The following is a 27,787-nucleotide window of genomic DNA, read 5'->3' as shown; positions in this document are numbered from 1 at the left end:
TTTAGTTTAGCCTGTATTGTAAATTGACATACAGCCATCTTTAGTTGTTTGCTGGTAGGTTGTTGACCTGGCATACAGTGTAGAATTCTGTGTGGGTGATTCTACAGCTACATTGTCTGCTGGGTTTTAGGCCCTACTCAAATAATCACTCACTTGTCACTTAATCTCACGGTAAGTATTTTCTCCCAATTCAGAGACAGTGTGACAATGATTGTGTATCATCAAATAAATACAAGTTCTAGAAGCAGAGTTGTGATTCGTTAAGGTGGTCAGCTGGATTTGGATTGGGCCCTGTTGTCTAGAATGAACATTTTACTGGGTTCCTTTGTTCACCGTGGCCTTGAAATGTACATTAGGTCTTAGTTGAAACACTGCAGTGCAAAACAATTCATTATTTCTGCAGACATACTGTACGCACACACTGGTGAAAGCAATTACATCCATGGATTATTTGACAATTGTGTTTAATGACTCATCATAAAACATTCTTCAAAACAATAAAACAAATTTTAAATGTCAGTTTCTGTACAACGCTTGCTAAGCACTTTTATATATATAGAAAATGTACGAGGAGTTGTGTTAAAATGACAAAACTCCTTCAAATTTAATGGCAGGTACTCTGGAAAAAAATAACAGCATTCCATCAACAAATATTTTCAAGCAATAAATATGTATTTATAAATAGTGTAAATTTACATCAAGATTAGAAACATAAAAATCACAAATCAAACTTTATTCCTTAAAAGGAGTAGTAAACTTTTTTTACAACCAAATCTGTATTTTGATGTAAATGGCATGTTATTCAAGTCCACATTTTCATGCAATTTCACTTGTTTGAGAAACTTAACACAACCAGCGAATAATTTCCTCATCCTCGTTGTGCAGTTTGGGGGCCCTGAAAAAACGTGATGCAGGTCTTTGAAATTGTGTCACTCCGCAGTGCTGTATTCCATTTTGTGCGTCTCAAGACGTTTCCCATATCCAGCTGTTTCATTCTCCGTGTAGACTGCTGCTACAGGTAACTGCCAAAATAAAGGAAACACCAACATAAAGCGTCTTAATAGGGTGTTGGGACAACAAGCCAGAACAGCTTCAATGCACCTTGGCATAGATTCTACAAGTATCTCCTTTCAATATACTTTGTACCGCTTATTTACGCAAGTGTTTTGGCTGTGACCTGTAGAATGGTGTCGCTTGAGTCGCAACAAAATGGAATATAACGTTGCGGATGAAGTTCAGAATGACGACGTCATTTGTACACAGTGTTTCCATTTCAAAAAGGACATATTGGGGTGTTTTTGGAGCAGTTGTTCATGTTTCAGAGCCCACATACTGCACAACGAGGATGAAGGAATTCAATCGCTGGTGGCGGTAAGTTTCTCAAAACCAAGTGAAATTGCTAAAAACTGTCTGGACCCTTCAATAAACATGCCATTTACATCAAAAACATATTTGGTTATAAAAAAAAGCTAAATTCTCCTTTAGGTCAATGTGCAACCCATTTTTCTTTGTGACTTGGCTATTGATTTTCCCCAACATTTTTCCTCTTTTTTAAAAAACCTAATAAAACAACCATAAACTGAACGTCATAGCTCCAAAATAACAAAGATAAAACATAAAAGCTGTAAAAAAAAAAAGGATAATCACCTAAACTCTTCACATTACAATTTTTTTGTAGATTTTGCCATCCAAAGAGTCTTAAAATTACTATCTACCATAGAAAAAGACCAGTTAGGCTAGTGCTCCTTAGAGGGAAGGAAAACAACGGGATCACATCTCAGCCTGTTAACAGAATAAAAAAAAGAGAGAACAGGTTGTCCAGTCAGTAGTCTTTTAGGGTGGTGTTGCCAGTTGTGACAGATACAATATCTACAAAACGTCTTCACTCAATAATAATTCCCACCCCTTTCCCATATGTTTTTGGATTAAGTCCTCCATTAAAAAGAGCTGAACCATTGTTACAAGGGGGGAGTCCTGTGTTGGGAAGTGCGCTCTCTGGCGCCCCCCAGGGGGAAGAGGGGGGTTGACACGGCGCACTTGACAGGTTGCATAGACACACGCAGCCGCTGCTGCCTCCAGCCGTCGCTGTGGAGAACAGCCATACGGGGAGACTGTCTCGACTTTCCTGAATATCAGAAATGGTCCATTTTCCTTTGAAATTGAAAGATCCTGTAATGCTTGGTCGCCCCAGAGAAGCTGAAGGGATGTCTAATGTCAAGATGAAGATGAATGCAGAGGGGCCTGGCGAGAAAGAGGGGGAGAGTTCAATACCGATTCAGTACAGGAAACAAAAAGGTATTTTATAGAATTCCATTTATTGAAATGCACATGGAACTCACGCGACACAAACACTGGCCAATATACCAATCAAATTAAGTAGTCCTTTAATAGGATCTCTACGTACATCCCAACAATGTCAATAGAGCCAAATCAAAGTGTGACTTACTAGTGTGAACTGGTCGTAGACCTGCATGAGATCATCCATCCGGTGTTTCTCTACAATCACAAAGTTGTCCAGCTCGGCGCTGCCTTTCCGGGCACAGTCCTGGCAGTGAACCACGTACTGCTTCTGCTTCCTGGAGAGGAGCTCGCTCCGCACAAACAGCAGGTTAAACACCTCCACCTGGAACACAATCAACCAACACACGTCAGTAACTAGGGATGGGTCATGAGTAATAGATTAGTGGACCTGAGGTGAAAACTCCATCTTGAAGCTGTTCAGTCATATCCCTGTAAGCCGGGGGAGGGTTCTGCTAAGCTGTAGGGAATTGGTTTAAGGTCATACCAAGGACCATCTAGTTATTTCAATTAGAATTTTAACACCCCTTGAAGTAGAATTAACATACATACTATAGTATCTGGGATCTACATCTGTTTATATTAGTTACTGTGCTGTTACTAAGCAGTAATGCATTACGGCAGTGTTACGTTACTACACCTAATAGGAAATGCACATGCGCACTGGAATGCCGAACTGTAGAGCACGAGGGGTTTTTGACTAAACGAAAACTAACTGTATTCCCGTCTCCTGCCTGGTCATTTCTCCACAACACAAATATTACACATACTACCATTCAACTGTTTGCGGTCACTTAAATTCCCTTGTTTTCCATTAAAATATACATGAAATGAGATGCAAAATGAATAGGAAATAATTAAATAAATAATGATTTTTAATTGAAATAACTGTCCTTCAAACTTTACTTTCGTCGATAGAATCCTCCATTTGCAGACCTTTGGCATTCTAGTTCTTGAGGTAATCTGAAGAGATTTCAGCCCATGCTTCCTGAAGCACCTCCCACAAGTTAGATTGGCTTGATGGGCACTTCTTACGTACCATACGGTCAAGCTGCTCCCACAACAGCTCAATAGGGTTGAGATCCAGTGACTCTGCTGGCCACTCCATTATAGACAGAATACCAGCTGACTGCTTCTTCCTTAAATAGTTCTTGCATAGTTTGGAGCTGTGCTTTGGGTCGTTATCCTGTTGTAGGAGGAAATTGGCTCCAATTAAGCGCCGTCCACAGGGTATGGCATGGCAAAATGGAGTGAGTCTTCCTTCTTCAAGATCCCTTCAACCCTGTACAAATCTTTACCACCACCAAAGCACCTCCCAGACCATCAGTTTGCCTCCACCATGCTTGAGATGGCGTCAAGCACTCCTCCAGCATCTTCATGTTTTCTGCGTCTCACGAAATGTTCTTCTTTGTGATCCTCAAATCTCAAATTTAGATTTGTCTGTCCATAACACTTTTTCCAATCTTTCTGTGTCCAATGTGTGTTCTTTTGCCCATCTTAATATTTTTGTTTTATTGGCTAGTCTGAGATCTGGCTTTTTCTTTGCTCCTTTGCCTAGAAGGCCAGCATCCCGGAGTCACCTCTTCACTGTTGACGTTATAGACTGGTGTTTTGCGGGGACTATTTAATGAAGCTGCCAGTTGAGGAACTTGTGAGGCGTCTTTCTCAAACTAGACACTAATGTACTTGTCCTCTTGTTCAGTTGTGCACCGGGGCCTCCCACTCCTCTTTCTGTTCTGGTTAGTGCCAGTTTGCGCTGTTCTGTGGAGGGAGTAGTACACAGCGTTGTACGCGATCTTCATTTTCTTGGCAATTTCTTGTATGGAATAACCTTCATTTCTCAGAACAAGAATTGACTGACAAATTTCAGAAGAAGTTCTTTGTTTCTGGCCATTTTGAGCCTGTAATTAAACCCACAAATGCTGATGCTCCAGATACTCAACTTGTCTAAAGGCAGACAGTTTTATTGCTTCTTTAAATCAGCACAACAGTTTTCAGCTGTGCTAACACAAATGCAAAATGGGTTTCCTAATGATCAATTAGCCTTTAAAAATGATAAACCTGGATTAGCTAAGAACGTGCCATTGGAACACAGGAGTGATGGTTGCTGATAATGGGCCCTCTGTACGCCTATGCATACATTCCATTAAAAATTTAAAATAAAGTAGTTACAATAGTCATTTACAACATTAACAATGTCTACACACACTGTATTTCTGATCAATTTCATGTTATTTTAAAGGGTTTTCTCTCAAAAACATGGACCTTTCTTTAGTGACCCCGGCAGTGTGAGAGAGCGATAGGTATGTAGCCCATATAAACACAATGAATAACAGATTCACTACATGGAACAGTTCCCCAAAATAAACCCAATGGAGTTTGTTCTGTTGTGTCTGTCCTATATCTGAGAGATAAGATCAGTCAACAATATATATATATTTTTACATATATTTAAACCCTTATTTTTGGCACTAAGCTGTCTCCATATATACTTCCAGTCATTTTTTCAACTGGTACCGGGGCACCTTCAGTTAAGTCTTGTGAGGCCTGTGGGCATCCTAGAGCAAAACCTTTCCACAGAGGGGTCATATTCGTGTGTAGCCCAAACTGATGGGCTACAGACAGAAGTTGGCATAATCAGACGAGTCAAGATGCTTTTGGGGTACGAAAAGCAAAAAACAGACAACACCATGTTTGTGAGTCTTATCTTTCCATATAGGGGCTGTGTCCTGCAAATAAAAATTTTCATAAGGTTAACAGTGTGGTTAGGGATGAAGGTTTAAAATAAGAGATTTTATGAAACTAAATTGTAGAAACAGGCAGGGTGTTTGACTTTGTGGCTGTGGTAACTAACATTAAATGACAACCCTACCTTGCAAACTGCTAGAATTGGTTATTCAAATCTATTACCCCCTAAACATACAGGTTCCACACTAAAAACATGACTTTGATAAAGACATTTATCACAATCATTAAGCCTAGGCCTATTCACCAAACAGATGTCCTGGCCATAATTCATCCCCATGCGGTGTTCAATGGAGAACTGTTAACCCATTAAAAACATTCCAAAGAACAGGCATAATAACTAAATAAAACTTCTGTATATTCCAAAGGTTTGGGCCTGTAACCCTAACTGGCCAAATTGAGCCCAGTTTAAAATTATCCCTGAGAATAACTGTTCCAGACGCAAGACGCAATTCACACTATTCTGTTCAATTACATTCTTTTAACTATAAAATACACATGGCCAAACAAGTCAGTTCGTCAAATTTTTGCCCTGCTTGGCCTGCCCCGGTCAACTGTAAGTGCTGTTATTGTGAAGTGGAAACATTTTGGAGCAACAACGGCTCCGCTGCAAAGTGGTAGGCCACACAAGCTCAGAACGGGACAGCAGTGTGCTGAAGCTCGTAGAAATCGTCTGTTGCAACACTCACTACCAACTTTCAAATGGCCTCTGGAAGCTACGTTAGCACAATAACTGTTCATCTGGAGCTTCATGAATTGGGCTTCCATGGCTGAGGAGATGCACACAAGCCTAAGAGGACCATGCGCAATGCCAAGCGCCGGCTAGAGTGGTGTAAAGCTAGCCGCCATTGGACCCTGGAGAGGTGGAAACACGTTCTCTGGAGTGATAAATCACACCTCACCACCTGGCAGTCTGACGGACAAATCTGGGTTTGGTGGATGCCAGGAGAACGCTACCTGCCCAATGCATAGTGCCAACTGTAAAGTTTGGTGGAGGAGGAATAATGGTCTGGGGTTGTTTTTCATGGTTCGGGCTAGGCCCCTTAGTTCAAGTGAAGGGAAATCTTAATGCTACAGCTTACAGTGACATTCTAGACGATTCTATGCTTCCAACTTTCTGGCAACAGTTTGGGGAAGGCCCTTTCCTGTTTCAACATGACAATGCCCCCGTGTGCACAAAGCAAGGTCCATACAGAAATGGTTTGTCGAGATCGGTGTGGAAGAACTTGATAGGCCTGCACAGAGCCTTGACTTCAACCCAATCGAACACCTTTGGGATTCATTGGAACACCGACTGCGAGCCAGGCCCAATCGCCTGACCTCACTGAGGCTCGAGGCTGAATGGTAGCAACTCCATATTAATGCCCATGATTTTGAAATGAGATAGCCGATGAGCAGGCGTCTACAGACTTTGTGGCGCGGGAAAGAAGAGTGTTGTCTGCTAAATTAACAAAACAAGGCTATGCCATTCTACAAGCAAGCGCCACATTGCTGAGGTTACTACGTTTTCGAAGACTGTGTTCCACAATATAATATAACCTGTTGATACAGTTAACAAACATCTTAAAATGGCACTTAAAAAACAAAATCCCTGAATAAATATAAGGCAATTTAGCAATTAGGATTCATTATCTGTAATGGTTATGATATTAGGCATTGTTGTTCACTGTTTGCAAATACATAAATGTGCTTTTTTCCATTTGAGTACTCATTTTGAACAGTCAAAACATGTCAAATGCCCATTCCTATCTGTAATTACAATCAACCAACGCGCACACACATGCACGTCAGTAACAGTCAACCAACACACACACTGAAGTCAGAAACGGTCATTTACTCAGTCGTCAACACATAATCCTGTCAGTTACTCACATGATAGTCATGGACTGTAGTCAATTTCTCCGTCGTCAACCAGAACATTATTGTCAGTTACTCAAAACAAACCTATCAATACTGACAATGTAATGACTGTGTGGGGTAGCAGCTTGGGTAAGGGACAAGGGGTTGAAATGGGCCGGAGCCCCTGACGTACCTCACAGATGGTGCAGTAGTGCGCAGGCTCATCCCTGTTCCTGCCCTGCAGTACCGTCTCCTTCCCTGCCGCGGCTAGAGCCTCCTTCACCGACTGACACTGCTTCAGAGTCCTCAGCAGGCAGTACCTACATCAAACACACCATGACATTAAAAGAAACCCAGACACCTACATGTTTTAAGGTTACGCTTTGCAGCAGCCACGTCATCAATATGTAAGTCATCATCCAATCTGAAACCCTCTTTTCAGGGATGCAAACTGCTGAGGGCACAAAAAGGTCATACTTTTTGTTGTTGCACTGAGACATGCAAAAAAATCCTTGAAGGGGGAAATGCAGGTTAACTAATTAAACAACAAAATAACATGACCAGTCTGTGTGTAAAATAAAAAGTGGTGAATGTGAACCTAAATGTAAGGAATGCAATACAATATTATTTGTTGCCTAGACTTTACTGCAAATGACACTAGAAGTCTTGAGGGAAAAAACAATGCACTAATATTACAGTTAGCCATGACAGCCTTTATAATAGAACGCTTGTGACCACACACACATCTACATCTAAATATTGCACGTGGGAAAAAAACAATGTAGAAATAGAATGAAACAAACAGGCATTCTATTTTTGCTCTAATATAGTGGCCAGTCTAGTAGACGATCAAGTGCACAAGGCAACATTTGTACATAAATGACCTTCACCGAGTAAAAAATGTAATATTCCCCCCCTCACTCACACTAAAGTTTTACTGTCAAATACAAAACAACAAAAGCATCATCTTTGGGCTACACTGCACGTTATTACATTGTACACTTTCAGCCTGTGGACATGTGTTCTACAATGTGCCAGCAGAGCATGATACCCTTTGTTGACATAATTGATCTCTTTCAGGCAGAGAGTACACCTGGCAAAGCTCTTTTTATCCACTACAAGGAGTCATATACCAGTTAATACTATAGCGAATTGGTTAGGTTACTAACGTTAGCTCATCTGATGTAACGTTATCTAGCTGGCTATCGGACTTCATTAGGCATCAAATTTTCAAAACAAACTCAATTATTCGATCAGTTAAGTTGGCTAATGTTGCTCAACATTTTTCTGGCTAGCTAACGGAGAATTCGATCAAGCTACCACAGCAAGATATTTAATAATGCTTACAATTCTTGATCCACCCCACTTTCTCCCTCACCTCAAACTTTTCAAACACCAGTTGTTTTTTGGTTGCAGCTCATGAAGTACGCTTCCTCAGCCCGTCTCCGTGGTCAAACCTCTCACCTACCTCTTCGTTATGGTTCAGGGATGCGCTACTGTAACTGGCAAACTGCCTTTGCACCCTACTGCTGTCTTTCCAGAGCACGCGCCGATTCTCTAACTAGCAAATGTATCGTCTCTTCTCTCTTCAGTCGCGTGCTGCGCTGCATTCTGTTGTTATGTGAATGATTGGCTGAGCCTTGGATACAGCCAGTTGTGATCCAAAGCCCAGCCCCCTCATCGGATTTACACAAATAACATAGGTCACCTATTTTGGCGTATTTCGCTGAGAGGAGACTAGTTTGCATCCCTGTGTCACTCTCCACCCCCCATGACAGACTGGACACACACAGTTGTAACATGTGGCAGGAGAGATGCTCACAGGGTGAAACTACACTGTAAAAGACGGTGACGTACTTGATCATCTGGAAGAGCTTGTGGTCGGACACCTTGATGTTGCGGGCCATGTTCCAGGAGAGGTGCACCATGGGTACATGGGACTTGACGCTCTGGAGCTTGTTCCACTCGTAACGCTCCACGGCCAGCTTGTACTGGTGGGCTGTGGATGTTGTGAAATTAATTACAACACTTTACAGGTCTAGAAACAGCTGACAAACTGATTCTGGAGTCAACTATCACTTTAAGAGATAATATCCATGTATTAAATTGTATTCATAAATACATGTCTTTTTTAAATTACTAAATGTATTTACAGTAACTGAAGGAGCAAGCAAAAGCTGCATCAGAGGCTTACCACTGAGGGGTCCTACGTTCCAGGCAATGTTGTTGCACCAGCCGATGGCCTGGACCCAGTGGACGGTGCCCGTGTTGAGCCACACCAGGTCCCCCGGCCGCTGGATGAACCGGTAGACAGGCACATCTGCCTCATACAGGTCCTCCAGGTTGGGCCACCACGAACCCATCAGGAAGTTGATGTTGTTTCTGATGGAGAGCGAGGGGGAGGAAAAGAGCGAGGGGGAGGAAAAGAGCGAGGGGGAGGAAAAGAGCGAGGGGGGTATTTATTTTCAGTCTTTTCTCATTTCTGTAAGAGATGTGGAATTAGGACTCGTATTAAAGACCATCTAATTTCAGTCTTTTCTGTCTTCTGGGCCATTCCTTTGTCTGTATTTAAAATCAGAATAGTTTTGTTGTGGAAGGCCAGAGAGAAGAGATGGGTTAGTTAGATCTCCCGTGTTTCATTAATGACCTCATTCCTGGATTCAATTCAGCTCCTTTCCTTCCTTTCACTCAATATCTCCCTGAATCACTCCTTTTTCATTCAGACAGTTTGCTCTTCGTGTTCAAAGCGAGCCACAAAAGAAGCCGACCCTCACCTTGACACCCCATCTGATGTCGTTCCATCTTTTGTATATTTATCCTTTTCTCTGCTGTTCTCGCAGACCCCCCCCCCCTAACCCCCCCCTCCCTCATTTCTCATTCACTGACAACATCACTATTGTATAATGTATTATCACTAGCCTCTATGGTTGTTAGGTCCTTACTTTTCACAGAAGTTGCTCATCACTCCCCAGTAGGGTTCTGGCACAGCAAACCACTCACAGTCCCCAGGGCCGATGTTGATGTTGACAGAGCAGAAGTTATTGTGTTCCTGATGACCTGGACCACAGAGACAAAGCAAGACCGAGTTAGAACAGTATTATGTCATTTTTTGGGCGACCCCCCCCCCCCCCAAAAAAAAACCCCACAAATGTTATTTATAGATCTGTCATTCTCATTGAAGGCAAGTCTAGAACACGCTAGATCTGTTATGTGAGAAATTTCCATGTTTCCCATTCTTAACTTAATTTTTTCCCTCTTACTTTCGGTTTTGTACACCAGCTTTAAAAACAGCTGAAAATACAATATTCTTGGTTATGGAAAATATATTTCACAGCGGTTTAATGATGCTCTACACTGTACTTGCTTGTCTTGGCACAAAGTGAATTAGGCAAACTATTAGAATTTCAACCAGGAAATGGTAGAGGGATTTCTGCAAAGTGCATCTTTAACAGTCTGTCTTTGTAACTCATAAGTATCAATATAAAAAAGCACTAGAAACTGCAACAGCTTGTCCTATAAAATTGTATCGATGTACCGTGCCCTTGCCTAATATGTACTGTGTGTGTGTGCATCTACCTGGTATCCTGCTGCCAGGGACCTTCATGTAGAGCTGGACAGTGTTCATGCCCAGGATGGTGTGTCCTACGTGGCTGAGCAGATTGCCAGCAGACACCACCCTGGCGAACGCAGGCAGCTTACTCAGCTCCTGCAGCTGTAGCTTCCACCTGGGAGATGAGGAGAAAGGGGGTGTGTTCAGAGGAAGCAATGGGGTTTAGAAATATTTTGCAACGTGTGACCAATGCCATGTCTGACCACACAAGCACGTACTTTCTTTCGTCCGACACGTCGATGTTGGTCCCAAATTTGATGTGCTTTAGGGGACCCCTCCTTTTGCGTGCCACACTGAACACAGCAGGAAGAAATTATGATTAGAAAAGGTTGAAAGGTTGTGAATCTATCAGTGAGAAATCCTGACAGGTGTGTGTTGCTCACCTCTCTGCTGATGCTGGCTCAGCGTCTGAGGGCTCCTTCAACGCCTTCTTCTCATTCTCCTCCTGAGAGTAAAGAGGATCCCATTCAAAAAGACACCGAGCATTGGGAAACAGGTCTGTGTGTATCAGGGTTTCCGTTAGCCGGATATTGCCCCCCCCCCCCGCCCCCCCCAAAAAAGCCGATAACAGTCGCCGGCCAAAATAAATCCTATTACAAAATATTGCCATTTATTTTGATGGAAATACATTTTTACCGTCACGCTTATCAGTCTGTAGATTATTTGAATCATTTAGTGGAATTAAATTGTAGTGTTTATTTGTGTTAGTTGTTGGATAAATAAGATACACGATGGCTATCACATGCACAGAGAATATTTTGAGTGAGATTTCCTCAGCTGGTTGTTTATTTTCATTCCAATAATAAAGTTGTTACATGGTTCATCAAAAATCTGAATTAAAATGATACAAATCTAAAAGTGAAGTCAACTAAGGCGAGATCCCCAGCCTGCCATATGGACACTTATATCCCGTGATCCATTGGTAGCTAAAGAAATGACTGCATGGAACTCAGAGCCTATAGACCAATACAGCAGTAGGCCTATAACGTCCATTGCTCTTTCACACCGATTGGTGATTATCAAAGGGGAGATTGTCGGAAAGATTGATCAAAATCGCTTACTGCAAGGAACAGTATATATTAAAACTACAGTATAGTTTTAATATATTATCATTCACAGTGGATGTTAAAAAAAACGGCAGCAGGACAGGTGTGTCTATGCATCCTCAGGCGCGCACTCCTTCAACATGATCAGGACAGAGAAACCAGACATGCTCACATGGAGGACTCCAAACAAAACAGAATTAAAAATACTTACAAATATCATAATTGGTTACGAAATAAACCAAAACTAAATTCTCACAAGTGTAGCAGGTTGTGAACTCTGCAAACCATGTTCCCACTCTTGAGAATGGTAAATAACTCATTAAAACAAGCTAGGGCTGGGCTACATGACGATATATATCGAGTGACAATAGAAAAACGTCTATCGTTTCATATTGTGCTCTATCGTTTAGTTCGTTTTGTCGCAAATCACTCTTTACGGCAATATTTTTTGTCTAATGGACGATGCTTTGCATCGGTGTGGAAGGAAATTTGCAACACAAACAAACATGGAAGAGAGTGAACGTGACACAGAGCAGAGACAGGGAGCTCGTACCTAAGAGGGTCAACGTTGGTCGCATGGACGTGGTTTGGGTATGAAAAGTCCGACCAGAAAACTGTCCAACGCAAAATATGCCACAGGCCGGTCCTGACAACAGGCTCAAATACCACTAACCTCTTACCCCCTATGCAAGAATCATGTGAAACAGTACGGAGAGTTTACGGGTGACACCCAAAAAACTATTTCTAAATTGAATTTACAGAAAATGTGCTATATCGTGATATATTTTGTTATCAGGGTATGACATTTTGGCCATATCACCCAGCCCTAATACACGCAATACCATAAAACAATGTTACCAAATGACAGGGATTAACGGTACATTTACTACTGGTGATGGCATATCACTGCAGAGAATACCAAGACTGTGCACAGCTGTCATCAAGGCAAAGGATGGTTACTTAAACAAATTAAAATATATTTGAGACACTAACACTTTTTTGGTTACTACATGAATCTGTGTTATTTCATAGTTTTGATGACGTCACTACTATTCTACAATGTCGAAAACTGGAAAATTAAAAACCCTTGAATGAGTAGGTGTTGCCAAACTTTTGACTGGTACTGTATGTAATGGGGAATTGATCAAAAAAGAAAAATATTCACACAATGAAACAATGAATGCGTAAGATTTGGCAGGAAACAGCCGAGTCATTCTGGAGAGCGACTCGCCTCTATCTTCGCCACACACCCCTCCCCTTCTTCTTGTCTAAACATTTAAAATTATACTCAACACACATTATCTTCATATTTGAGATGTTTTTCTACTGACAGCCACAACTCAGAGGCTTGTTGCCACGCGCGTTGCCCACATTACGGGCTTCCCGAATAGGCATAGGCCTAGAAGCTTGTGATTTGAAACAATCAGATATTTTTGTCAAAATAAGCTAATGATAGCCTCCCGGGTGGCGCAGTTGTTAAGGGCGCTGTACTGCAGCGCCAGCTGTGCCACAAGAGACTCTGGGTTCGCGCCCAGGCTCTGTCGTAACCGGCCGCGACCGAGAGGTCCGTGGGGCGACGCACAATTGGCCTAGCGTCGTCCGGGTTAGGGAGGGTTCGGCTGGTAGGGATGTCCTTGTGTCATCGCGCACCAGCGACTTCCGTGGCGGGCCGGGCGCAGTGCACGCTAACCAAGGTTGCCAGGTGCACGGTGTTTCCTCCAACACATTGTTGCGGCTGGCTTCCGGGTTGGATGCGCGCTGTGTTAAGAAGCAGTGCGGCTTGGTTGGGTTGTGTATCGGAGGACGCATGACTTTCAACCTTCGTCGAGCCTGTACGGGAGTTGTAGCGATGAGACAAGATAGTAGCTACTAACAATTGGATACCAAGAAATTGGGGAGAAAAAAGGGGTAAAAAAATAAAAATAAAATAATAATAATAATAAAAATAAGTAGCCCAATGCGGTGTCTTTAAAAAAATATATTTTTAAACAAGCTTGATCACTCTGTGGCCAAGTCATGCTTTCTGGTGAAGTATTTTGAATGATTACAGACATTTTATTACATGTATTTCCCTATTGGACCCACCACTATGCCATCTATCTACTGTTCTATTGGTTTTCAGATCAACTTTCTTTAGTTGTCCAGAAGCCAAGGCACCATCCTAGTCATATTAACAACCCATCCTAGTTGTTGCCTCTAGATTCCTCCTCTTTCTAAGTTTCAAACAGAGACTTTCATCAGTCACGTATGGAACTTCTACCAGGTGACCTGTGTTTCCCAACTGCTACCAGGTGACCTGTGTTTCCCAACTGCTACCAGGTGACCTGTGTTTCCCAACTGCTACCAGGTGACCTGTGTTTCCCAACTGCTACCAGGTGACCTGTGTTTCCCAACTGCTACCAGGTGACCTGTGTTTCCCAACTGCTACCAGGTGACCTGTGTTTCCCAACTGCTACCAGGTGACCTGTGTTTCCCAACTGCTACCAGGTGACCTGTGTTTCCCAACTGCTACCAGGTGACCTGTGTTTCCCAACTGCTACCAGGTGACCTGTGTTTCCCAACTGCTACCAGGTGACCTGTGTTTCCCAACTGCTACCAGGTGACCTGTGTTTCCCAACTGCTACCAGGTGACCTGTGTTTCCCAACTGCTACCAGGTGACCTGTGTTTCCCAACTGCTACCAGGTGACCTGTGTTTCCCAACTTCTACCTGGTGACCTGTGTTTCCCAACTTCTACCTGGTGACCTGTGTTTCCCAACTGCTACCTGGTGACCTGTGTTTCCCAACTGCTACCAGGTGACCTGTGTTTCCCAACTGCTACCAGGTGACCTGTGTTTCCCAACTTCTACCTGGTGACCTGTGTTTCCCAACTGCTACCTGGTGACCTGTGTTTCCCAACTGCTACCTGGTGACCTGTGTTTCCCAACTGCTACCTGGTGACCTGTGTTTCCCAACTGCTACCTGGTGACCTGTGTTTCCCAACTGCTACCTGGTGACCTGTGTTTCCCAACTGCTACCAGGTGACCCGTGTTTCCCAACTTCTACCTGGTGACCCGTGTTTCCCAACTTCTACCTGGTGACCTGTGTTTCCCAACTGCTACCAGGTGACCTGTGTTTCCCAACAAATTGGATTTTGGCAAATGTTTGAGAATTATGTCAACTCCTGCTTCATTACAGGAGTTGCCTGTTCTGTTAAGCCGCATCACCATAATCTACATGTGATTTCTGTCATTCTGAGCACCGTGGGTGGATGCCTTACTGGACTACGCACCCAAAGCATATGGATCCGGTAAATTTAAATCTTTCCATTCACGTTCTCCAGCGCCACATTTTCCTAACGGAAACCCTGGGTGGGTGCGTGCGTGCATGCATACATCTCCCTCTACTAACCCGTAGTGACTCCTGGAAGGAGGCAGCCTGGTACTGGGCATATTTGGCGATGGTGGTGTGAGCTCGGCCGCTCTCGCAGCGCCACATCTTCTTGGTACCACTCAGGTCCCAGTTCTCGTCAGCGGGCTGAGACAGCTGGGTACGACACTCAACCAGATGGTCTGGGTTAGCCTCCACTAGGGTCTTAGTAGAGAACAGACCCAGGTCTGAGAGAGGGGGAAAGAGGTAGGAGATGATGAAAAAGAGAGCGAGAGAAAGAGTGAACAAGGGGTAGAAGCGGGCACTCATTCAAATAAAGGGCCTGGAAACCTGCTAATGCTCAAGCTGCATTGGGGCTTGCATAAGTGCAACATCCAAGTTAATGGTCGGCACCAAGGACTCCTTCATTGGGCATTCCTCAATTGAATTGGTTCAACTCCTGCGTCCTCTCTCGCCTCCTTTTGAAAAGGGTCAAAGGTAATTGAGGAGAAGCGGCAAAGAGAGGGAGGGTTTTAAAGCTCTTCGAAGGAATCAGGTAGGAAACTCAACCATTTACTTATTTTATTTTTACTAGGCAAGTCAGTTAAGAACAAATTTTTATTTACAATAAAAGCCTACCCCAGCCAAACCCTAACCCGCTGGGCCTTACGGGACTCCCAATCACGGCCGGTCGTGATCAGTCTGGAATCGAACCAGGTTCTGTAGTGACGCCTCTAGCACTGAGAAGCAGTGCCTTAGACCGCTGCGCCACTCAGCAATTGATGAAAGATGACTATTGAGGTTGAGGACTCATCCGTTCACCTACTAACAAATTAACATCTCCTCCACCACTTATCAGTTTCAAGGTCACTGAGGAGAGAGGGTGGTGGAAGGACTTTTGCCCAAATGAGAAAAGGCAAAACCGGGTATTGTAATGACAGTCCTAACCAGCAGGTGGCAGTATAAATGGTAGACTCACCCAGTTTGAGCGCCCCGGCCAGCCCTCTGATGACGGTGACAGGGTTGGAGGGGTTTGTGCAGAACTGGTGCAGCGGAGGGAAGAAGGCATCCCTCTTATTCTCCAGCTGGGGATCAAATACACAATAACGTTTTTTTAAAAGGACATTCAATATGATTTCAATTGAAAATATATATCTCACGTCTTCAAAACACCACCTTTGAATGTTGAGTGTATATGCATTTGCAAGATTCGCATCAGAATCACATAGACTAAAACATTCCCCTTTCATTATTATTATACTATGACGAGAAGTCTTTCTTCCATACTCACATAGATGCTTGGTGTGGGGGGGTTGAGTTTGTCTTTGGGCAGGACTGGGGAGGGAGGAGGGGGCAGGCGAGGAGGGGGACACTTATCCAGCAGTATACTGCTGCTAGACAAACCGTTCTTCCCCAGGTTTCTGAAAGAGAGAAAAACAGGGAAAGGAGACAGAGAGACAGACAAAGAGAGAAAAAAGGTACAAACAAGATTAGTCTCTTGATTTTATAGTATAATCTCTGCTCTGACAGTTCCCTCTACCAACAAATGCAATACTACAATGCAATACTCTTCCCAAGAGGGAGACCATCAAATTTCCTACAGCCCAAAAAATAACTGGTACAGGGTCCCCCCAGTCTAACCTGCAGGCCTTGAGCACATCAGTGGAGGAGGGGTAGATGGACACGGATGAAGAGGATGATGGGGGGGTGCGGGCATGGGGTGGCGTGGGTCTGCGACACGTGGCAGGGGGGTCCGCCTTCAACGGGCTCTGGGAGTCCTCGGAGATGCCCCCCTTGCTGTTGCCATTGACGACGGTGGCGGGTCCGGCTGATGATAATGCTGCGGTGGTGGTGGAGGGGCTGTTGAGGCCGTGCGGGCCCGTCGTCTGGCCGGGCTCGGTGGATTTGGGCGAGGGGGTTGCGGTGGACATTGCAGAGATGGGGGAGGAAGCGGTCGAGGAGACGGCCGGGTGGATGTTGTTGATCTTCTTGTGGGGGGCGGAGGTGGTGGGGTCGCCCCCCTTAGGATTGTCTGAGCTGTGGTGAGGGGACCGGTTGCTTGTCCCGCCGTCTCCCGCCGCCGACTGTACGTGATTGGATAAGCTTTCCGCCGCGGCAGTGCTATTGGCCGTTGTCGTCTCCCCAGGCCCCTTTGTTGCCGTGGCTGCGGGGCCGTTGCCGAGGGGCGTGCTCTCTTTGGTAGCAGGGGTGCCGGGTGCTCCACCTGAGGTAGCAGAGTGATGGGGAGAAGGGGGGGACGGGAGGTGGTTGAGAGCATGTTGCCGCGGCGACGGGGCGGCGGAATGTCCAACCTGATTGTGGGGCGTCTGTGGGTGCGAGAGGGGGTGGGTTGACCCCCCAGAGGAGGAGAGAGACCCATCCCCATTAGGACCCGCCCAATGTGGAGCGGAACCCTTCTGAAGCCCCTGTAGAGAGGGGAGCAGGGAGGGAACCCCACTGTTAGATCAGAATAAGGACTATAGCTAAACAACATATAGTAGGTCTAGTTCTCTCCTTACTAAAGGAACATCTGAGATAACTAAGCAAGAATTAGCACAGAAAAGAATAGCAGTTCACTCAGAGCCTATATGAGCTTCACATAGACCTGAATAGAGTGAACAGGTAGAGTCCTACCTGAGTGGAGTTTAGGTGCAGGGCCCGGCGCGCTGTGTCCTGTGATTGGGTGCTTGTGCAGGTGTGAGGTAGTAGTGCGCCGGGCTGCAGGTAAGGCACGTCTCCGTTGGGTCCTGTGGCCACCACCAGGTCATCATTATTATTATTGCCCACAGAAAGTGTGTCAGAGTGTCCGTGTGGTGTCCCGCCTGCCAGAGGCCCGTTGGCCAGTGGTTGAGGGGGGCAGGAGGGCCGCAACGAGCCCTGAGGGGCCAGGTGGGGCCGGGAGAGGGGCAGGCTAGAGTGAGGAGGGGGAAGAGAGTTGGTAGCTGAGGGGCCGTTGGGGAGGGAGGGACGCAGCTGTCCAGATGCATTCTGTCTCATCTGTAGAACACAACATCAGGGTTTAGTCTAATTAACAACAGCACTTTCAGTGGATTAACATGAATTAGTCAATATATTACTCTACATTAGAATAATTAGAAGGGACATACAGTATACTGCTTGCAGGCCATCAGGTAAACATCTGTGGGTAATAAGTGTGTGTATGTGTGTATGTACCTGCTGCTGGTGCTGCTGCATTAGGTTGAGCTGTGCCTCCAGCTGCTCCAGCATCTGCAGCTGTAGGGGCTTCAGACTGGCCCGGTTACTCCTCAACTGGTCCAGGAGCTGGGAGCACCGAGTACGTACAGATTAGTGTGTGTATGTGTAGAGACGGAATCAGCAGGGTGTGTTAAGTGTGTGTTTACCTGCAGTTTCTGTGGTGACAGGTACCAGTTGGGGACTGGCTGCTGTGCAGAGTTACTAGCCCAGGAATCTGGCTGGCTCTGCAAAAGGAGTTAGGAGTTAGGAGTGAGAGATTCCTCATCTTCAGCCAACCTAAAATATTTAAATGGATGCAAGTGGTATTGTAACATACTGCTCACACGACTTCCTATGCTACCTGATGTCTGTTCTACAAAAACACATCAGACCTCCATCTGAATATAGTGTAATATACCTTGGCTGGGCTGGAGGCCCTCCTCCTCTTGGCAGGGCTGGACTGGTCCTCCCCCTGGCCCATAGGGCCCACGTGTGGGGGCAGAGCCTGGCCCGATCCCCCTCCCTCCGAGCTGTGCTGTGGCTTACACGCCTACAGAGAGGGAGGGAAGGAGAAGGAGGAGGGAGAGTGAAGGGGTTGCAAGGGAGTGCAGTGAAGGGTGTTGAAAACATGATAGAAGGTAAAGCAGTGAGGTAAAGTGCACAGAAAGACAGGAGGGATGCAGGAGAAGAGAGAAAGGGGTAGATCACAGGCAGAGATGGAGGGATGCAGGAGAAGAGAGAAAGGGCCAGGAAGGGGTAGATCACAGGCAGAGATGGAGGGATGCAGGAGAAGAGAGAAAGGGGTAGATCACAGGCAGAGATGGAGGGATGCAGGAGAAGAGAGAAAGGGGTAGATCACAGGCAGAGATGGAGGGATGCAGGAGAAGAGAGAAAGGGGTAGATCACAGGCAGAGATGGAGGGATGCAGGAGAAGAGAGAAAGGGCCAGGAAGGGGTAGATCACAGGCAGAGATGGAGGGATAAAAGGAGAGCAAGAGAAGAGGGAAAATTAAAGGGCAGGTAGCAAGGAGCAGAACGCAACGTGAAGGATGGAGAGGAAGTGACAGAATAAAGGGATAGGCAGTTAGAGAGGGAGAACAAAAGCAGGAGGGTGATATTGGGACTTCGAAACACATACATATTTCTTCCCTGCATTTTTATTTTTTTAAACAATCTGCAATGATACCCCGAAGACGACCGGTAGAGTGGAATTTCTCATCACAAACTGTCAACCCTTCCACGTTGACAGAGTCATCGCCAACAAAGACGCTTGGCCATACAAAGGCTTTGCCTGCTCATACCACAACGCTAAGCCCTTGGCAGTTGCAGCTCTTAAAACTAAATCATCAATATTTTCAAAAAGACAACTCCAGGTGTGAATTGTCATCCTCCATTCGACATGAAAATGGATTTGTTGAAAACATGGGTTGTGGTCATAATCAGAACACCTGAAACCATGTCAATACAAGTGAACGAAAACAACCCTCTCCCGTCTCCTCCCCAAAACAAACATCTGAAGACGGCTTCAGTTTGTATAGACTGATGCTGACAATTATACTCAACAAACACACAGGAACTAATGTTGTCTATAATGAAAGTGAATGAATGGTACTGCAACACTAGGGGGCGCCGCTAGGTTTCAGAGGCAGCAAGGCACCTGATGACCTCAGGATGAATGAGAGGAAGAATGTCAACCTGGAACTATTCTACTGAGGCACAACCTCACCAATCACAACGACAATCAATTGATGTCTTGCCGCTATTCAACAATCGTTTCAGTGTGGAATAGCAAGTTGTTGTTTTTTAGTCTGGTAAAAAATACATGAGTATTTAAAAAAAATTGTATTTTTATATTGTGTAAATACACTGGATGTCACAATTAAAATGTATTATTTTTGAATGGAGAAATTAAATTAAACCAATTTAAATGAACCAAATTGATCTTTGAGCTGTGAAGCCATGATAACAGATACTGGTAGACAGTGGGTAGTGAGGTTGGCCTGTGGCTGTGTCAGGGAGATTGGGGAAGGGAGGAGGGGATTGGGATGGGCAACACCTCCCTTGATCCTGTCAGTCATAACAAAAGCCCTAAGCAGTCATAACAAGAAATTGTGGCAAATCACGTCATAACATTTGCATGTCATGTCTCAAGCCACAGTATCACTAGATCGCTGCCTTAACCACACCAGGTACAGCTATATGAATGACTTACCAGGGGGTTTTCCAGTCACTGTAACTTTTCCAGATTGTGAGCATAACTTGGTTAAATTGGTTCTTATGACTGCTCTAGGGCATCGGTTACTCCACAGGAAGACTCTCATGGAGAAGCTCCAGGTGATGTGTTGCCCGTTGGCGGTGGGGGTGTTGTGTGTAGAGGGTTGTGTGTGTGGGGGTGTGGGGGGAGTGGTCTATCTGGTCTCACCTGCGGTGCAGTGTTCAGGCCACCCTGCCTGGAGGTTAGCTCTGCTGGGATTGGTAGACTCCAGGCCTCATCAATAAGAGGAAGCATTTTACTTTTACTCTGTAGACTAGTGACCTGGGGGTTACTCAACTGAGCCTATGGAATGGAAAACGTGTGAAAACAACATTTTAATGACTTAAAATGATCTTGCGATCAAAATGTTATTGTCTTGTTACGGTCGCTCTCATGTAGCCGGTTAGCTACTAGCTTGGCCTATCAGTGGCCCCATCTGTTACTGAGGATGGAATTCCGGTATGTTTGCCCGTTATGGTCTTTAGTAGAGTGGTCAACCAAACAGGGAAGTTGGGGGTCATATGTGCACTTTGAATGAATTTACACAACACAATCATTAAAACAAACCATCACGTTGTCTTAATGCCAAGGAATTATGCTCAAATTACTGGTGACTGGAGAATGTTCCCTCATTCATACATACAGATGAATGCAGGGTAATGTTTTTACATCAAAATGGACAAGACATGGGGTATGGGACTGGAGGAGCCAGGTTCCACTGTGAACACACACAGATTTGCCTTCTGGCATTCAGAAAATGGTTTCCACAATCTGTAGTTCAGAATAGTCAAGTTTGAGTAGCCCAGCAGCTCGGATCATAGGTCTCTCCAGCAGTGGGATTCAAAGTGGGTCTTCAGACCTCTCCCACCCAGTCCAATCAACTCTTAGCCCCTGAACACCCATTTTAGTCCTGAAAGGATGGGAGCAAACATGGTGATAACTCAACAAGAGGGCTAGATTAAACCATTCCCACTTTGCTGACACCTGTCCAAATTCTTTCAGATCTCCAACAGGTGAAAAAAAAAAAGAGAAAAAAAAGCGCCCAACCAGTGGTCAGTGAACTCAGGAGCATCCCCTCCCCTCCCCTAACCATCTTAGCGGTAGGGAGCTAGGGGTTGATTTGGGACTGAACACCTCCCTCCCGAGTCTCTCCCCCTCTCCTCACCTGCAGGCATTTGATGCGTTGTGTGAGCGCAGTGGCGTTGGAGCAGGCCTTGCTGCGCATGGCGTTGATGTAGCACTTGATGGCGTCATGCGGCTGGCTGCAGGACTCGTAGAGCGTGCCCAGGTCCATCCAGGCAGCCGCGTGGCCGTGGTCCAGCTGCACTGCACAGATGTACGCCTGCAGAGCATCCATGGGCTGGTTCTGTTGCTGGTACAGAACACTAATGGAGAGAGGAAATGATTGAGGAGAGGGGGACAGGGAGAAAAAGGGGTGGGGAGAGGGTTGAATATTGAAAGAGGCGGAGAAAGAGGGGTGGAGAGGTTAAATATAGAAAAAGAGGGGTAGAGAGGACAGAGCGGTGAGTGGTGGAGGGTTAAATACATAAAAAGAGTAGAGGACACAGTAGTAAGGGGTGGAAAGGGTTAAAGAGAGAGGAGTGGAAAGGGTTAAAGAGAGAGGAGTGGAAAGGGTTAAAGAGAGAGTGGAGTGGAAAGGGTTAAAGAGAGAGTGGGGTGGAAAGGGTTAAAGAGAGAGGAGTGGAAAGGGTTAAAGAGAGAGGAGTGGAAAGGGTTAAAGAGAGAGGAGTGGAAAGGGTTAAAGAGAGTGGAGTGGAAAGGGTTAAAGAGAGAGTGGAGTGGAAAGGGTTAAAGAGAGAGTGGAGTGGAAAGGGTTAAAGAGAGAGTGGAGTGGAAAGGGTTAAAGAGAGAGTGGAGTGGAAAGGGTTAAAGAGAGAGTGGAGTGGAAAGGGTTAAAGAGAGAGTGGAGTGGAAAGGGTTAAAGAGAGAGTGGAGTGGAAAGGGTTAAAGAGAGAGTGGAGTGGAAAGGGTTAAAGAGAGAGTGGAGTGGAAAGGGTTAAAGAGAGAGTGGAGTGGAAAGGGTTAAAGAGAGAGGAGTGGAAAGGGTTAAAGAGAGAGGAGTGGAAAGGGTTAAAGAGAGAGTGGAGTGGAAAGGGTTAAAGAGAGAGGAGTGGAAAGGGTTAAAGAGAGAGGAGTGGAAAGGGTTAAAGAGAGAGTGGAGTGGAAAGGGTTAAAGAGAGAGGAGTGGAAAGGGTTAAAGAGAGAGGAGTGGAAAGGGTTAAAGAGAGAGGAGTGGAAAGGGTTAAAGAGAGAGTGGAGTGGAAAGGGTTAAAGAGAGAGTGGAGTGGAAAGGGTTAAAGAGAGAGTGGAGTGGAAAGGGTTAAAGAGAGAGGAGTGGAAAGGGTTAAAGAGAGAGTGGAGTGGAAAGGGTTAAAGAGAGAGGAGTGGAAAGGGTTAAAGAGAGAGGAGTGGAAAGGGTTAAAGAGAGAGTGGAGTGGAAAGGGTTAAAGAGAGAGGAGTGGAAAGGGTTAAAGAGAGAGGAGTGGAAAGGGTTAAAGAGAGAGTGGAGTGGAAAGGGTTAAAGAGAGAGTGGAGTGGAAAGGGTTAAAGAGAGAGTGGAGTGGAAAGGGTTTAAAGAGAGAGTGGAGTGGAAAGGGTTAAAGAGAGAGTGGAGTGGAAAGGGTTAAAGAGAGAGTGGAGTGGAAAGGGTTAAAGAGAGAGGAGTGGAAAGGGTTAAAGAGAGAGTGGAAAGGGTTAAAGAGAGAGTGGAGTGGAAAGGGTTAAAGAGAGAGTGGAGTGGAAAGGGTTTAAAGAGAGAGTGGAGTGGAAAGGGTTAAAGAGAGAGTGGAGTGGAAAGGGTTAAAGAGAGAGGAGTGGAAAGGGTTAAAGAGAGAGGAGTGGAAAGGGTTTAAAGAGAGAGTGGAGTGGAAAGGGTTAAAGAGAGAGTGGAGTGGAAAGGGTTAAAGAGAGAGTGGAGTGGAAAGGGTTAAAGAGAGAGTGGAGTGGAAAGGGTTAAAGAGAGAGGAGTGGAAAGGGTTAAAGAGAGAGTGGAGTGGAAAGGGTTAAAGAGAGAGTGGAGTGGAAAGGGTTAAAGAGAGAGTGGAGTGGAAAGGGTTAAAGAGAGAGTGGAGTGGAAAGGGTTTAAAGAGAGAGGAGTGGAAAGGGTTAAAGAGAGAGTGGAGTGGAAAGGGTTAAAGAGAGAGGAGTGGAAAGGGTTAAAGAGAGAGGAGTGGAAAGGGTTAAAGAGAGAGTGGAGTGGAAAGGGTGACAGACAGAATGACAAAGGAGGGAGAGATATGGGATGGTGAGTGGGAGAGGAGTGGGAGAGTGATAGCAGAGCAAAACAAAGACGGATCGAGAGAGAGAGAGAAGACATACGGTCTAATGCGTACCCTATTGAACACCAAGTGTCTGCACTGGCTTCTGATTTGTCTATGGACTGCCTGTAGGAGACGAACGCATCCTGGACCTTGCCAATACTGGAGTAGCACCTGCCCAGGAAGTACCAGGACTGTCCCGAGTTGGGGTCTGCTTCCAGTGATTTCTGCAGACACTGAATGGCATAGCTGTCCTTGTTGGCTCGGTCTCCTAGCTGCTCCACCGTGTGGTGCATCCAGCCTAGTAGAGGGGGAGGGGAGAACACAGAACAATAGGTCAACCTTCCCATTACTAGCCATCATCTCATCCATCCATTTATTCAGTGCCAGACCCAGTCATTCTTTTCATCAGCTGTGTGTGGTCTTACCTAGCTGCTGCAGGGTAGTGGCCTTCACCTGTGCTGGGAGATTCTCTGTCTGCAGAAGGGTCTCGTACGCCTCCTTGGCAGCCCGGTATCTCTTCTGCAGAAAACGGGAGAACGAGAGCGAGGGAAGGAGAAAGAGAGGGAAAAAAGGAGGGTGAGAATAACAAATGACGTGCCATATTTGATAGATTAAGCAGTGTCCCTAGCCTGCACCGAGACATTTTACTCCCAACAGACTGCTGGACGTAATGACTCTGCTGCAGCAACGTCCTACTGACACAGCAGAACACTGACTGACCCACAGCTCTGCACTCCTGTGGTGCTACTGCAGTCAGTCAGTCAACATGGTCCGATTATTAAGAGCTGCTGCTTAAGCCAAAGCAGTGTGAAAGACGAATCACACGGGCATACGAGAGAGATAGGGACTCCTGTTACCATGGCAACCACACGGAACTGGCCGAGAGGGAAACCCATCCATTTTCTATGATGCGTGGTCATTTGATCACAACACAAGGCTCTCTCGGATCAATTAGCCTAGCTGATAAAACGCTAGCTAGCATAGAATAGTTGTATAGTTAATATTTTAGGGTAAGTGTAACTTATTCTTGAACAGCGTTGTTGAATACTTATTGAAAAGGAAAGCACGTAGCTACAGTACAAACAATTCAATGAGATGAGAGGAAAAGGACAAGGCTTACCTGAATCTCATACAAATGGGCAATGTGGAACTGAACTGAGGAAGAGAGACAAAAAAAAATACAAATTGTTGGCTACTTTGGAGAAAAATTCCAACATTCAGCATCAAAATTCTGGTCAAAATGGAACGACTCCAGTAAAACAGAAATGATTGCAGTTAATCCACTGTGTTGAACAGATGAGCTGCTAGTCTCCTCCGGTGGCAGCAGGTTGACTTGTCTGTAGAGCAGTACTGTGTGTCTCTGAGCAGAGTGAATGAGCCCAACCAGACTGATACACAGAGGTGAGACTGCCCTTGATGTACCCGTGTGTGTGAGAAAGACCGAGAGAGGATGTGTGTGTGTAACAGAGATAGAAAGGACACGTGTGTGAGAGAGAAAGAGAGGGAGGATGTGTGTTTGTCCCTGTGCCTGATTGGAAACACTCCAGCGGGACGGGTATAGGTGTCTCCTAGGTAACAGGTTCCAGGCGATAGGAGCCAGTAGAGGGGGAGAAAGCCGAATGAAATAACAATAATATCATGCAGTGTAATGTTTTCGGTGTGCTAGATAATAAACCCTACCACGCCACCTCCTTTCACTCTGATCAAATAGATTGTTACAGTTGTTGGGTTAGCTACAGTGCCTTCTGAAAGTATTCACACCCCTTGACTTTTTCCACATTTTGTTGCATTACAGCCCAAATTTAAAATAGATTAAATTGAGATGCGTTGTCACTGGCCTACACGTCACATGGCAACAGGTAGCCTAGTGGTTAGAGCGTTGGACTAGGAACCTGAAAGGTTGCAAGATCGAATCCCGAGCTGACAAGGTAAAAATCTGTCGTTCCGCCCCTGAACAAAGCAGATAACCCACTGTTAGGCCGTCATTGAAAATAAGAATTTGTTCTCAACTGACTTGCCTAGTTAAAAGGTTAAAAAAAAGGGAGATTGTCCACCTGGCCGTGCTGCTGCTCCAGTTTCAAATGTTCTGCCTGCGGCTATGGAACCCTGACCTTTTCACTGTGATTACTATTATTTGACCATGCTGGTCATTTATGCACATTTGAACATCTTGGCCATGTTCTGTTATAATCTCCACCCGGCACAGAGGACTGGCCACCCCTCATAGCCTGGTTCCGCTCTAGGTTTCTTCCTAGGTTTTGGCCTTTCTAGGGAGTTTTTCCTAGCCACCGTGCTTCTACACCTGCATATTGCTTGCTGTTTGGGGTTTTAGGCTGAGTTTTTGTACAGCACTGTGACATCAGCTGACGTAAGAAGGGCTATATAAATAAATTCGATTTTTTTATGACCAACACTAGAGGTGCACGAGAGAACATTATCAGCATCATAACATACGTAGACAAAACGTTGTGACATATGAAATACGAGTGACAGTGTAATAACTGAGTTAAATTATTTTGTGCCGTGCAGTCATATTCAGGTCCTGATTAGTCAACAAGCTTATTTGACACATCAAATACGGTTATTTGACGTGTATTTTTTTTGACACACAAAGACCCAAACGGCATTCAATAGAAATCCTGGCTGAGAAACAGCACATAAAGTGAAAGAAATTGGTTTTCATTATGTTTTACTGGTAATAGGGACTTATGTAAATGCAAACAAAATAAAGTTTTGGTTGGTCATTGTGTATAACCTTTATTTAACCAGGCAAGTCAGTTAAGAACAAATTCTTATTTACAATGACGGCCTACCCCGGGCCAATTGTGCGCTGCCCTATGGGACTCCCAATCACGGCCAGATGTGATACAGTCTGGATTCGAACCAGGGGTTGTAGTGATGCCTCTTGCACTGAAATGCAGTGACTTAGACCGTGTGATTGGGAGTCCCATAGGGCGAAGCACAATTGGCCCAGCGTCGTCCAGGCCGTCATCGTAAATAATTTGTTCTTACCTGACTTTCCTAGTTAAATAAAGGTTACACACACCACACTGACCAAAAAGTTATTTTGTTGGCATTTACATATGTCCCCATTACCAGTCAAAAAATCAAAACCTATTTCCCTCACTTACTTGCTGTGCTGTTTCGGTGTTCATTTGTTCAGTCGTTTCATTCTCAACCAGGATTTCTATGGATGCCGTTTAGCTCTTTGCATGTCAAAAAAGACGCGTCAAATCACCAACCCTATTTGACAGGTCAAATCACCAACCCTATTTGACAGGTCAAATCACCAACCCTATTTGACAGGTCAAATCACCTTGTTGACCAATCAGGATGTGAAAATGACTGCACGTCATACAATAATTTAACACGTAGTTATTTCACCATCACTTGTATTTCATTTGTTTACAACGATTCATCGATACGTATGCTATGATGCTGGTAAAGTTGTCTTGCGCACCTTCAGTGCTGGTCATAATAAAAAAAGATAGCTAGCTCATGGATGCAAACAAAGTCCTTCCCAAAAAAATAGCAAAACGACATTGTTTCAGTAGCTATATAGTTAGCTACCTGTCATCTAAAATAACCCTTACTTAAAAGACAGTTCTTATTTTATTAAATGGTGGTCGGACCCATCTATTTGAAGCGAGCCACAATAAGGATTAGCCACAACAGTGGACCTTGAGGAAAGCCTAAAAATAAAAGTATGTTTGTATTCATTTGCATCACTGTCAAACCTCTATTTTGATGGCAAACCGCAAATTCCACGATTGTGCCTAATCCTTATTGTAGCTAGCTTCACAACACATACCCCGGTCCGGTCGAGCCTCAAAAGCCAGCACTCCTGCGTTGTCTTGGCTGTGTGCTTAGGGCCATTTTCCTGTTGGAAGGTGAACCTTCGCCCGTCTGAGGTCCTGAGCACGTTTTCGTCAAGGATCTATCTGTACTTCGCTCCGTTCATCTTTCCTTCAATCTTGACTACTCTCCCAGTCCCTGCCACTGAAAAACATCCCACAGGATGATGCTGCTTCACTGTATGGATGGTGCCAGGTTTCCTCCAGACGTGACACTTGGCATTCAGTCCAAATAGTTCAATCTTGGTTTCATCAGACCAGATAATCTTGATTCTCATGGGCAGAGTCCTTTAGGTGCCTTTTGGCAAACTCCAAGCGG

The 27,787-nt window shown here is 45.0% G+C and overlaps 1 protein-coding gene across 2 annotated transcripts in view; it reads right to left on the bottom strand.

Annotated features, from left to right (window-relative positions):
- Window positions 1-445: 445 nt before the first annotated feature.
- Window positions 446-27,787, bottom strand: part of LOC109881340 (lysine-specific demethylase 6A-like) — a 52,406-nt gene continuing 25,064 nt past the window's right edge. The window contains exons 8-29 of one of the 2 annotated variants that reach the window (XM_031824003.1): window positions 24,735-24,769; window positions 24,040-24,133; window positions 23,687-23,912; window positions 21,499-21,718; window positions 20,502-20,636; window positions 18,499-18,630; window positions 18,248-18,325; window positions 18,060-18,167; window positions 17,520-17,882; window positions 16,527-17,311; window positions 16,177-16,306; window positions 15,865-15,970; window positions 14,928-15,133; window positions 10,876-10,937; window positions 10,711-10,785; window positions 10,459-10,607; window positions 9,825-9,939; window positions 9,077-9,264; window positions 8,740-8,881; window positions 7,076-7,202; window positions 2,447-2,623; window positions 446-2,241 (exon numbers count right to left, since the gene is read on the bottom strand). In XM_031824003.1, coding sequence (XP_031679863.1) covers window positions 2,215-2,241; window positions 2,447-2,623; window positions 7,076-7,202; window positions 8,740-8,881; window positions 9,077-9,264; window positions 9,825-9,939; window positions 10,459-10,607; window positions 10,711-10,785; window positions 10,876-10,937; window positions 14,928-15,133; window positions 15,865-15,970; window positions 16,177-16,306; window positions 16,527-17,311; window positions 17,520-17,882; window positions 18,060-18,167; window positions 18,248-18,325; window positions 18,499-18,630; window positions 20,502-20,636; window positions 21,499-21,718; window positions 23,687-23,912; window positions 24,040-24,133; window positions 24,735-24,769 — 3,680 coding nt within the window. In that variant the 3' untranslated portion in view covers window positions 446-2,214. The remainder of the gene's footprint in view (window positions 2,242-2,446; window positions 2,624-7,075; window positions 7,203-8,739; window positions 8,882-9,076; window positions 9,265-9,824; window positions 9,940-10,458; window positions 10,608-10,710; window positions 10,786-10,875; window positions 10,938-14,927; window positions 15,134-15,864; window positions 15,971-16,176; window positions 16,307-16,526; window positions 17,312-17,519; window positions 17,883-18,059; window positions 18,168-18,247; window positions 18,326-18,498; window positions 18,631-20,501; window positions 20,637-21,498; window positions 21,719-23,686; window positions 23,913-24,039; window positions 24,134-24,734; window positions 24,770-27,787) is intronic. The other variant, XM_031824004.1, reaches the window with a different exon arrangement.

The sequence above is a fragment of the Oncorhynchus kisutch genome, linkage group LG5 (genome assembly GCF_002021735.2).
Source record: "Oncorhynchus kisutch isolate 150728-3 linkage group LG5, Okis_V2, whole genome shotgun sequence".
Taxonomy (NCBI): Eukaryota; Metazoa; Chordata; class Actinopteri; order Salmoniformes; family Salmonidae; genus Oncorhynchus; species Oncorhynchus kisutch.
Note: the sequence above shows the minus strand (reverse complement) of the source record. Positions and strands in the feature narration are given on the sequence as shown.